The sequence below is a fragment of the Leptodactylus fuscus genome, chromosome 1, assembly GCF_031893055.1.
Source record: "Leptodactylus fuscus isolate aLepFus1 chromosome 1, aLepFus1.hap2, whole genome shotgun sequence".
In the NCBI taxonomy this organism is placed as follows: Eukaryota; Metazoa; Chordata; class Amphibia; order Anura; family Leptodactylidae; genus Leptodactylus; species Leptodactylus fuscus.
This window is the reverse complement of record NC_134265.1, coordinates 51,139,117-51,152,092: the sequence shown is the minus strand read 5'-3', so window position 1 is coordinate 51,152,092 and position 12,976 is coordinate 51,139,117. Positions and strand designations below refer to the sequence as shown.

Sequence of the window (12,976 nt, the reverse complement as noted above, 5' to 3'; positions counted from 1 at the left end):
TTTAATTGAATTTGCCTGATAAGGGCTGAGATAGGGAGTCCGGTACCTCTGTATGTATTACAAACTGACTCAAATCCAGCTCTTCTACATCAGCCTCTACATCAGCTTCATACTGTGGTAATTCATTTACAACCAATCCCTCATTACTGACTGCAAACATAGCAGAGCAAGTGAAACTCCACCGACCAATGTGCCGAGAAATCCAGGAAGTGAAGAGAGCACACAGCCTGCAGGTTGGTGAACAAGCATGATGGGAATACCCCTTTAATCACAGAATAGCGGAATATAGCACCCACAGTTATCAGTGTTTTCCAGTAACCTCCTCCTCCCCCTCCCTTTTCCATAGCCTAATATGTAAAAAGTAACTCTGCTTGATAAATGGAGACGGAAACATATTTGTTGAATAAGATATATTACAAAGTTCCTTATTTTTGCCTGTATTATTTATTTCTTAAAAGTTTTTGTTATACTTAGAGGTATGCATAAAAAATAATGTTAGGTTTCTTTTTAATAATTTTACATTAAGAACAAAAATCTTTTTAGGAATATAGGTTGAAACTATAGTAACCTAAGAACAAATGTTTTTACATTCTAGTTAATTTTTCCAGTAATCATATGGTATTACTATGAAAGAATTATGTGTTTGTTATTATTATCTATGGTTCATTTAGATATATTTTAATTATTTGGGTCAGTTCTAGTGTTACAACGATTTTTTTTGGGGGGGAGGGGGTATTGTATGTGGATTTCTCAAAAGTCACAAATGACCTTTATGGGATGATATATACACTCACCGGCCACTTTATTAGGTACACCTGTCCAACTGCTCGTTAACACTTAATTTCTAATCAGCCAATCACATGGCGGCAACTCAGTGCATTTAGGCATGTAGACATGGTCAAGACAATCTCCTGCAGTTCAAACCGAGCATCAGTATGGGGAAGAAAGGTGATTTGAGTGCCTTTGAACGTGGCATGGTTGTTGGTGCCAGAAGGGCTGGTCTGAGTATTTCAGAAACTGCTGATCTACTGGGATTTTCACGCACAACCATCTCTAGGGTTTACAGAGAATGGTCCGAAAAAGAAAAAACATCCAGTGAGCGGCAGTTCTGTGGGCGGAAATGCGTTGTTGATGCCAGAGGTCAGAGGAGAATGGCCAGACTGGTTCGAGCTGATAGAAAGGCAACAGTGACTCAAATAGCCACCCGTTACAACCAAGGTAGCCAGAAGAGCATCTCTGAACGCACAGTACGTCGAACTTTGAGGCAGATGGGCTACAGCAGCAGAAGACCACACCGGGTGCCACTCCTTTCAGCTAAGAACAGGAAACTGAGGCTACAATTTGCACAAGCTCATCGAAATTGGACAATTGAAGATTGGAAAAACGTTGCCTGGTCTGATGAGTCTCAATTTCTGCTGCGACATTCGGATGGTAGGGTCAGAATTTGGCGTCAACAACATGAAAGCATGGATCCATCCTGCCTTGTATCAACGGTTCAGGCTGGTGGTGGTGGTGTCATGGTGTGGGGAATATTTTCTTGGCACTCTTTGGGCCCCTTGGTACCAATTGAGCATCGTTGCAACGCCAAAGCCTACCTGAGTATTGTTGCTGACCATGTCCATCCCTTTATGACCACAATGTACCCAACATCTGATGGCTACTTTCAGCAGGATAATGCGCCATGTCATAAAGCTGGAATCATCTCAGACTGGTTTCTTGAACATGACAATGAGTTCACTGTACTCCAATGGCCTCCACAGTCACCAGATCTCAATCCAATAGAGCATCTTTGGGATGTGGTGGAACGGGAGATTCGCATCATGGATGTGCAGCCGACAAATCTGCGGCAACTGTGTGATGCCATCATGTCAATATGGACCAAAATCTCTGAGGAATGCTTCCAGCACCTTGTTGAATCTATGCCACGAAGAATTGAGGCAGTTCTGAAGGCAAAAGGGGGTCCAACCCGTTACTAGCATGGTGTACCTAATAAAGTGGCCGGTGAGTGTACAGTATATGTTCTGCGATACACTTCACTTTCTGGGGCACTTCGTATATATGAGCAGAACAGACTGATGTGGTCCAAAGTCCCATAGAAGTGAAGGGACTGGTAGCAGATCGTGCCTACCCCTGAGGAAACTTCTAGACCCCAGTCCTTGTGATGGCTGGAATAGCAATTTGCTTACATAAAAATATGACATATAAAATAATGCAGATTACTCAGTTATTTAAAATAATTTTAAAAAATACTTGAAATGAAAAAATAGGAAATGAATAAAAATCTTTTTAAAATCACGATTTACAGATTTTTTTTAGCAATTTATATTATAGCTAAATATATGATAAATTGCATCAGAAAAATGCTGATTTTTTTGCAGATTTTTATTTTAATACAATCAGTTTACTAAATCCTATGTACACATGGTCATGGTACAACAAAAAGAATTATAAAATAAATGTACTTTTGGTGGATGTTTTCTCAATTTTGGTGCATTTTTAGTGTTCTAGTTTATTTTTTTTCCCTTTTTTTAGACTAAGGCCCCACGGGCACTAAAGCGCTGTGGGAAGAACCGCTGCATGAACGCATTGCGGTTCTTTCCGCAGCACTTTTAAGAGAAAGTTTCACTGAGTTTTCCTCTGCAGACTTTCTCTTAACATATCTACAGGAAAGACGCTGGCGTTTCCGTAGATATAATTGACATGCTGCAATTTGCAAAGCCGCAATGGCTTTGCAAATCGCAGCGTGTCCACGCTGCGATCTTTTCCGCAAGGTGGGGATGGGATTTGCACGAATCCTATCCACTTTGCCTGCATTGTACAACGCGGCGTCTCCGCTGCGGGCAAATCGCAGCACCTCCAGTCCGTGGGGCCCCAGCCTTAAGGAGTTTTCTCATAGGCTTCTACATATATTGGCTGCGTAACCTTATGAAAGCATTCCAAAACAGTTCCAAAAAAATACTTCTTCTGCCTCTCTGTTTTCTTAGAGCTTGTTTGTCATTCAGGAAAATACTACAGCTTTCTTTTCCGGTGCATGGCGGCCAATGTACTCAGATAATCTGACTGACAGAGGTGGTGCTCGCTTCACATTAAGATGGCGCTCTTATCAAGATTCAGGCATTTCAAGAGGATAAAAGAAAATGAAAAAAGCTTCATGGAATCCGTATCACAGACGAAAGAAACTTTGTCAAATAGTTTTTCATTCAGTAGCATTCAAGCTGAGCTTCTCTGAACAGTGCTGTGATGACTACAAAACCTTCAAGTAGCTACTTACAAGTCATAAAGGAACTGCCAGGCAGCCCTAGAAGTATCACCACTACCTGATGAAGTCTTGTGGATCCTCAATGTGAATTCACAGGGTAAATATCAATGGCTCCAGAGCTCTTGTTTTATCCAATTTACACTTACAAGGAAAAACATTTGGCTCCAAAACCCGATTCTGAGATGATTTGTTCACGAGTACGTGTCTCCACCCTTTACCGCGCTAGACCTGGAGAGCGCCTAGACAACCCCAAGTATTATTTGTAGGCTTATCTACTTGCTCTTAATTCTTCTTTTTTTTTCACCTATGTCTTTTCTTTCTATTAAAATTTAATACTCATAAAATTTACACTGAACAGAAATTAAAGGGTTATATATATATATATATATGTGTGTGTGTGTGTGTGTGTGTGGTACTGTATGCTGAGCCGCTTATCTAATCCTCCAGCATGTGGTACTGTGTGGTACTGTGTGCTGAGGTGCATATCTAATCCTCTGGCGTGTGGTACTGTGAGCTGAACCGTGTATCTAATCCTCTGGCGTGTGGTACTGTGTGCTGAGCCGCGTATCTAATCCTCTGATGAGTGTATCTCAGTTTCTATATTAATGTTGGATTGTGCATGTGGAGTGACTGTGTGTATGGCAGTTGGACTATGAGTGAGAGACTTGCAGATTTGTATTGGCTAATGCGGGTAATTGTTTTGGGATTACTATATCTCTGGAATGCTACATCCGAGACAGCTGAAGCCTTGTCTAAAACCTTCACAGACACCTGAAGTATCTGTGTGCCAAATTTGGTGAAGATCAGTCCAGTCATTTGGTTGCACATAAAGGACAGACAGAAACTATATATATATATATATATATATATATATATATATATATATATATATATATATATACACACACGGTATATTAAAACCAAGGTAAAGTGGCCTACCAAAAGTGACCTACGAAAGGTTACCCAGTGAGGGTCCGGAGCACCCATAGCTCATTGTTGCACTTAGGGAGTGAAGGTCAACCTGTCTCATGTAAGCTACTATAGCATATACTACTGGAAGTATTAATACTGTGTATTATAGACAGATTTCAAAACACTTATTTAATTGCAGATTTCTGTGTATGCGACTGCATAAGTGCAACTTGATCCATGTGCCTACTCTTGATACCTCTTCCCCACCAATGGCATCTACATTGCACAGGAGTATCAGAACAGGGCCATGGAGCAATGAACGAAGATGACGAAAATATACTTTTTATATCAAACTCTATTGGATGGATTGAAAAACATAAACCTGGTGACTTGGCCTTCATATTCCCAGATGTGAATCTGGCTAGGTACCTGTTAAAAAAGCAAGAGGAAAGAGTGCTTGTATACAAATAGGGTAGTCCATAGAAAGCTGCAGGAGCCAGTCACCAGCTATTAGTTGTGTATGCGCAGTTATGAAGGAATTAAGAGTGCTAGTCGGGTGGGGGATACTTGATGAATGAAGGAATCAGGTTCGGACGAATAAGGATGATAAAAGGTCACGAGTTATTTCATTAAATCTAACAGATCAGCCTATAAAGATGTTTAGGACACATTTAAAACTGTAGATATTGGGAGCTAACACGATTATCTGGAGTAGCGCGTTCCAGAAAACAGGTGCAACACTACAATAGTCTTAGAAATTGAAGGTACAAATACGGGGATATAGATCTTGTATAGAGATGAGCGAACAGTGTTCTATCGAACACATGTTCGATCGGATATCAGGGTGTTCGCCATGTTCGAATCGAATCGAACACCACGTGGTAAAGTGCGCCAAAATTCGATTCCCCTCCCACCTTCCCTGGCGCCTTTTTTGCACCAATAACAGCGCAGGGGAGGTGGGACAGGAACTACGACACTGGGGGCATTGAAAAAAATTGGAAAAAGTCATTGGCTGCCGAAATCAGGTGACCTCCATTTTAGACGAATAGTGGATTTCAAATCCGGGTCATATGAGAATGTGAACTTTGTGACTATGAGACAGGGATAGCTGTACAGGCAGGGATAGCTAGGGATAACCTTTATTTAGGGGGGAATGTTATTAAAAATAACTTTTTGGGGCTCTATCGGGTGTGTAATTGTGATTTTTGTGAGATAAACTTTTTCCCATTGGCCAGCGCTGATTGGCCGAATTCCGTACTCTGGCCAATCAGTGCTGGCCAATGCATTCTATTAGCTTGATGAAGCAGAGTGTGCACAAGGGTTCAAGCGCACCCTCGGCTCTGATGTAGGAGAGCCGAGGGTGCACTTGAACCCTTGTGCACCCTCAGCTCTGCTACATCAGAGCCGAGGGTGCGCTTGAACCCTTGTGCACACTCTGCTTCATCAAGCTAATAGAATGCATTGGCCAGCGCTGATTGGCCAATGTATTCTATTAGCCTGATGAAGTAGAGCTGAATGTGTGTGCTAAGCACACACATTCAGCTCTACTTCATCGGGCTAATAGAATGCATTGGCCAGCGCTGATTGGCCAGAGTACGGAACTCGACCAATCAGCGCTGGCTCTGCTGGAGGAGGCGGAGTCTAAGATCGCTCCACACCAGTCTCCATTCAGGTCCGACCTTAGACTCCGCCTCCTCCGGCAGAGCCAGCGCTGATTGGCCGAAGGCTGGCCAATGCATTCCTATGCGAATGCAGAGACTTAGCAGTGCTGAGTCAGTTTTGCTCAACTACACATCTGATGCACACTCGGCACTGCTACATCAGATGTAGCAATCTGATGTAGCAGAGCCGAGGGTGCACTAGAACCCCTGTGCAAACTCAGTTCACGCTAATAGAATGCATTGGCCAGCGCTGATTGGCCAATGCATTCTATTAGCCCGATGAAGTAGAGCTGAATGTGTGTGCTAAGCACACACATTCAGCACTGCTTCATCACGCCAATACAATGCATTAGCCAGTGCTGATTGGCCAGAGTACGGAATTCGGCCAATCAGCGCTGGCTCTGCTGGAGGAGGCGGAGTCTAAGGTCGGACCTGAATGGAGACTGGTGTGGAGCGATCTTAGACTCCGCCTCCTCCAGCAGAGCCAGCGCTGATTGGTCGAGTTCCGTACTCTGGCCAATCAGCGCTGGCCAATGCATTCTATTAGCCCGATGAAGTAGAGCTCCTACATCAGAGCCGAGGGTGCGCTTGAACCCTTGTGCAGCCTCGGCTCTGCTACATCAGAGCCGAGGGTGCGCTTGAACCCTTGTGCACACTCTGCTTCATCAAGCTAATAGAATGCATTGGCCAGCACTGATTGGCCAGAGTACGGAATTCGGCCAATCAGCGCTGGCCAATGCATTCTATTAGCCCGATGAAGTAGAGCTGAATGTGTGTGCTAAGCACACACATTCAGCACTGCTTCATCACGCCAATACAATGCATTAGCCAGTGCTGATTGGCCAGAGTACGGAATTCGGCCAATCAGCGCTGGCTCTGCTGGAGGAGGCGGAGTCTAAGATCGCTCCACACCAGTCTCCATTCAGGTCCGACCTTAGACTCCGCCTCCTCCAGCAGAGCCAGCGCTGATTGGCCGAATTCCGTACTCTGGCCAATCAGCACTGGCTAATGCATTGTATTGGCGTGATGAAGCAGTGCTGAATGTGTGTGCTTAGCACACACATTCAGCTCTACTTCATCAGGCTAATAGAATACATTGGCCAATCAGCGCTGGCCAATGCATTCTATTAGCTTGATGAAGCAGAGTGTGCACAAGGGTTCAAGCGCACCCTCGGCTCTGATGTAGCAGAGCCGAGGCTGCACAAGGGTTCAAGTGCACCCTCGGCTCTCCTACATCAGAGCCGAGGGTGCGCTTGAACCCTTGTGCAGCCTCGGCTCTGCTACATCAGAGCCGAGGGTGCGCTTGAACCCTTGTGCACACTCTGCTTCATCAAGCTAATAGAATGCATTGGCCAGCACTGATTGGCCAGAGTACGGAATTCGGCCAATCAGCGCTGGCCAATGCATTCTATTAGCCCGATGAAGTAGAGCTGAATGTGTGTGCTAAGCACACACATTCAGCACTGCTTCATCACGCCAATACAATGCATTAGCCAGTGCTGATTGGCCAGAGTACGGAATTCGGCCAATCAGCGCTGGCTCTGCTGGAGGAGGCGGAGTCTAAGATCGCTCCACACCAGTCTCCATTCAGGTCCGACCTTAGACTCCGCCTCCTCCAGCAGAGCCAGCGCTGATTGGCCGAATTCCGTACTCTGGCCAATCAGCACTGGCTAATGCATTGTATTGGCTTGATGAAGCAGTGCTGAATGTGTGTGCTTAGCACACACATTCAGCTCTACTTCATCGGGCTAATAGAATGCATTGGCCAATCAGCGCTGGCCAATGCATTCTATTAGCGTGAACTGAGTTTGCACAGGGGTTCTAGTGCACCCTCGGCTCTGCTACATCAGATTGCTACATCTGATGTAGCAGTGCCGAGTGTGCATCAGATGTGTAGTTGAGCAAAACTGACTCAGCACTGCTAAGTCTGCATTCGCATAGGAATGCATTGGCCAGCCTTCGGCCAATCAGCGCTGGCTCTGCCGGAGGAGGCGGAGTCTAAGGTCGGACCTGAATGGAGACTGGTGTGGAGCGATCTTAGACTCCGCCTCCTCCAGCAGAGCCAGCGCTGATTGGCCGAATTCCGTACTCTGGCCAATCAGCACTGGCTAATGCATTGTATTGGCTTGATGAAGCAGTGCTGAATGTGTGTGCTTAGCACACACATTCAGCTCTACTTCATCGGGCTAATAGAATGCATTGGCCAGCGCTGATTGGCCGAATTCCGTACTCTGGCCAATCAGCACTGGCTAATGCATTGTATTGGCTTGATGAAGCAGTGCTGAATGTGTGTGCTTAGCACACACATTCAGCTCTACTTCATCGGGCTAATAGAATGCATTGGCCAATCAGCGCTGGCCAATGCATTCTATTAGCGTGAACTGAGTTTGCACAGGGGTTCTAGTGCACCCTCGGCTCTGCTACATCAGATTGCTACATCTGATGTAGCAGTGCCGAGTGTGCATCAGATGTGTAGTTGAGCAAAACTGACTCAGCACTGCTAAGTCTGCATTCGCATAGGAATGCATTGGCCAGCCTTCGGCCAATCAGCGCTGGCTCTGCCGGAGGAGGCGGAGTCTAAGGTCGGACCTGAATGGAGACTGGTGTGGAGCTATCTTAGACTCCGCCTCCTCCAGCAGAGCCAGCGCTGATTGGTCGAGTTCCGTACTCTGGCCAATCAGCACTGGCCAATGCATTTCTATGGGGAAAAGTTAGCTTGCGAAAATCGCAAACTGACAGGGATTTCCATGAAATAAAGTGACTTTTATGCCCCCAGACATGCTTCCCCTGCTGTCCCAGTGTCATTCCAGGGTGTTGGTATCATTTCCTGGGGTGTCATAGTGGACTTGGTGACCCTCCAGACACGAATTTGGGTTTCCCCCTTAACGAGTTTATGTTCCCCATAGACTATAATGGGGTTCGAAACCCATTCGAACACTCGAACAGTGAGCGGCTGTTCGAATCGAATTTCGAACCTCGAACATTTTAGTGTTCGCTCATCTCTAATCTTGTACCATGGGCAGAATGTAGAGCATGGGTAGAGTGGTAGACTAAAATAAAGGGAAGAATTTTGTAGGACTGTACAACAATGTGGGTGAATTAGAGGAGTCAACACAAGAATGAATAAGTAATTATAAGCGTTTTGTTACCAGGTCAAGCAAAGCCCAGATTCTGAGATGTTGTTGAGGTGACAAGAGGAAGAAAGTGACTTAGGGTAAGGAGGAAAGGAAAGATCTGAGTGAACATATCCCCAAGACAACAGATGTGCTGCCTCAGAGATAGGAAGGTATCACATACTGAAAGGGAAATATCTGGTGCATGCTGGAAACAAGATAAAAGAGTCCACGTCCAGAGAGGCTACTCCACTGTACCATCAACTCACTGGAGTTTTTTCAAAAATTTATGCAATTTTTTATTTTTAAAAATTGTAGCTGATAAATCTGGAGTAAAGTCAGCGAGAGAGGCGAACCACGCTCACTCCTCTACCATTTATTGAAAGTGAAGCGAGTGATGTAAAACTGCAAAAAGTTGCAAAATTTTTGTACACATGAGCTCAAAGTTGAAAATCCATTGGACTTGAGATGTTATCCATAAAGCAAAGTAGTATCCTTATGACTAACAGAGTTAGGCTTGGTTCACACTAGCGCTCGTATTCCATCTGGAAGGAGTCCGCATGGACACCCCCTGGACGGAATACAGTCATAATTGCAAGCGATGTGCTGGCAAAGCACACGGACCCCATAGACTACAATGGGCTCCATGTGCTTGCATGCGGGCAGTGCGCAGAAAGCACACGGAACCCATTATAGTCTATGGGGTCCGTGTGCTTTCACTCTACACTACTTGCAACTGCGACTATATTCCATCTGGGGGGTGTCCATGCGGACTCCTTCCAGACGGAATACGTGCTAGTGTGAACCAACCCTTAGGATATTGAATTGAGCCGAGTGTCCAATTCTGCAGATATCAATAATATAGTATTGTAGCCCTAACTACTTGAATGTGGAAGAGCTGCAATAGCGCACACTGCCCATGGACAAGAGCGGTGCTGTTTTGAGAAAAAAAGCAGCCATACTTTTCACTCTCATACATTCTGTTAACCTCTTCAGGACTGAACACATTTTTGGGTTTTTCTAGTTTTCAGAGTTATAAAACGCGTTTGCCTTTGAGTTATTCACATAGTTTTTGTATCTTTATTTTCATGATAAATGGGGCTCTATTTATTATGTTGATTTAATTTCTCCATGTTCATCCTTTATTTTTGTATCCAAGAAAATGTAAATGTAATTTTTTTTCTTTCCACATTATCATAATAGACTTCTGGGCAGGGACAGGGGGCAGGAGTCATAGTGGTTCCCAGCGAATGGGAAGGCAAGAACGGTAACAAACCATATAATAAAAACCTGCATCCCCATCCCAATGATTTTGCACAGCTTATAAACCTTGAAAGGGCGTATGGGTATATCCTTGCAGGGTTAAGAGTGGACTGTCCGGACATATATAGTTAAAGGGGTTGTCCCATCTCAAGGATCCTATGTATGCTGGTAGCTTATGTAAATTGAAGACTTTTCCGACATTGCTTTAGAAATGCTGCTTTGTTTTCCTGCTATGTGAACTTTTTCCCCCCAATGTTTACACAGCATTTCATAATGCCGGACCTGTGAGATAGGACAAGTAACGTCACTGCTCTGCTAGCAGGACAATCTGTTCTGCTAACTGCAGTTTGCTGATAAAGCCAGTCTGTTATCTCTCTATGTAAACACACAGATAACACTGAGTCCATTCTGTACAAACATCTGCATATTATCTAATCTGTATAAGTATTGTGTCCTTTTCAGCAAGAGGAGGGGGGAGGAGAAATACATGAAAAAAAAAAAGAAGAGATAGCAGGCAAACTAATAAAACAGTGAAATGTGAAAACCCCTTTAACAGGCGTTCCAGAACTAGTTAAACACTTTCCTTTGGTACTGAGAAGCCAGAAATACATTTTTTGTGCTGACAAGCCCTTGAACATGACACAGAAACACACTCCGGTTGGATAAAGTTTTACAGCATTTTATTGATACATGAACTCACTCTCTGGATCTCATGTTCAGTAACATTGACTCATGAATGTGAAATGAACATAGGAATGATAATCATATAAAAGTCATTGGCACCAAACTCTGAGACTGACAGAGGATCGGTCCTACCCACTTTAGTACCATGGACAAGTAATGGCACGCTGCAGAAATGTCTTACCCAGACTCAAGGAGCTTAGTGGACCGGGGTACTATATAAAAACACAAAGGTTTTTCCAATAACCGCTACTAAACGTAACAAACGGCAGCGATATGTGACAGATAAATGTATGATCTTTGGTTAGCGAGCTCCGCTATCACAAGGGCTTGCATACATGATAGATACTAGCATTCTGAAGCAGGAGACAAGATTGTCCAGGGTGTATTCTTCCCACTACTGCCAGATGGAAGGGCTATTATTATAAATGAAAGGCAGCAGTAGTGGATGCCAGGCACTTTTGTTTTGTGCCAGATTCTGAAGTCCAGATGTAAACTGGCTACCCCTGGGACAAGACAGGCTTCAGCTCCCGCAGCAGAACGGAGCCAATCACCGTCTTCTCTGTGTTTATGATGAGCTGAGCTGTAGAGCCTTCCTTCAGCTCCACTGTGACCAGCATCAATGACCCACTGTGCACAGTCTTTGCTGCAAATCTGCAAGAGAAGAGAGCTGGTGAATACACAGACCATCGCTTCTGTATATCTATACACATGATAGCCGTAATATACATATACACTGATGTGCATTATATACTCAGCAGAATTTAGAGCCAGGGCTGAGTCGGCCATATTTGGAGCCTGGACTATTTTCTAAACTAAAAACAGTAGCAACATAACAAAATGATAATGCCGTAATAAAAGAATGTATGATGATGATGATGATAATAATAATAATAATAATAATAATAATAGAATTTGCAATGGCAGAAAAATTCCAAAACACATAAATCCCCTAATTACACGTAATTAGAAGCAAAACTGTCCTTTTGTACTGTCAATTGACTGAAAAGCCATCTCGGATACAAAGGACTTCTGTCAATCCCGCTAATTCATTCCACCAGGACAGCCGAGATGGTCGCTCTCATGCAAAGTACAAGCCCCTCGTTCCCCTGCTAACTGGAGGACAATGATGTTGCTGCACATGGTCCTTTGAAAACACTAACAAGTCCCGGAGCAGGTCTGTGACCCGCTCTGACCCCCACTCTAGATGTCTTTCCCCTCTTCCCTTTCTGAATGACACGTGTCTCAATCGGAGCCATCTGCCTCAATTTGTGAAACATCTCTAGCCACAATAGCGTGCAGTTAGCCCTGACAACGGCTGACAATACAAAAATAATAAAACTGCTCTACTGACAGCACGACTGGGGCGATACAATAGCAAACCAACTGGTCGGTGTCTCCTGCCTGACAATTAGCATGGGCCCTTCACAGCGTACACTGCCGTCTGCGGGGATCCCTTTAATTACCATCAACATAAAGGAGAGAGTTTATCAAAGATACTCCCAAGAAGAAAAAAAACTTCACACCCGACTTAATTAAAATATTAGCCACTTCAGCAGGACACCGAGAAACGCGTCGGCCCTGCTGGTATATCACATTATACAGAACACGTCACAGTTATAGGGTATTAGTAGTGACTGTATCTAATATGGAAGCCCTACACATATCTGATGGCAACTTATTAGACAGTTAGTGCTCCCTATGACCAAGGGCTGAAATTAGTAACATCCTATGGCACACGAGATTAAAAGTTATCATAGCCATCATACAATATATCTATATCATATACATCAGATCTAGCTATTCATCTGTCCATCTACTAACCATATATATCACATCATATCATATATATCCACATCCCATCTCCCTACCTACTCATATCTATTGATCACCTACTTATCAATCTACGTACCTGATCTGTCTATTCTAACATCTGTCCATCTTATATCTATAATTAGTTTTATCACATACAGTCCTATGAAAAAGTTTGGGCACCCCTATTAATCTTAATCATTTTTAGTTCTAAATATTTTGGTGTTTGCTACAGCCATTTCAGTTTGATATATCTAATAACTGATGGACACAGT

At 44.0% G+C, this 12,976-nt stretch overlaps 1 protein-coding gene across 2 annotated transcripts in view; it reads right to left on the bottom strand.

Annotated features, from left to right (window-relative positions):
• Positions 1 to 10,887: 10,887 nt before the first annotated feature.
• AP3B1 (adaptor related protein complex 3 subunit beta 1) overlaps positions 10,888 to 12,976 on the bottom strand; it is a 175,825-nt gene continuing 173,736 nt past the window's right edge. For both annotated transcript variants that reach the window (XM_075270075.1, XM_075270064.1), the window contains exon 27: positions 10,888 to 11,543. In XM_075270075.1, coding sequence (XP_075126176.1) covers positions 11,390 to 11,543 — 154 coding nt within the window. In that variant the 3' untranslated portion in view covers positions 10,888 to 11,389. The remainder of the gene's footprint in view (positions 11,544 to 12,976) is intronic.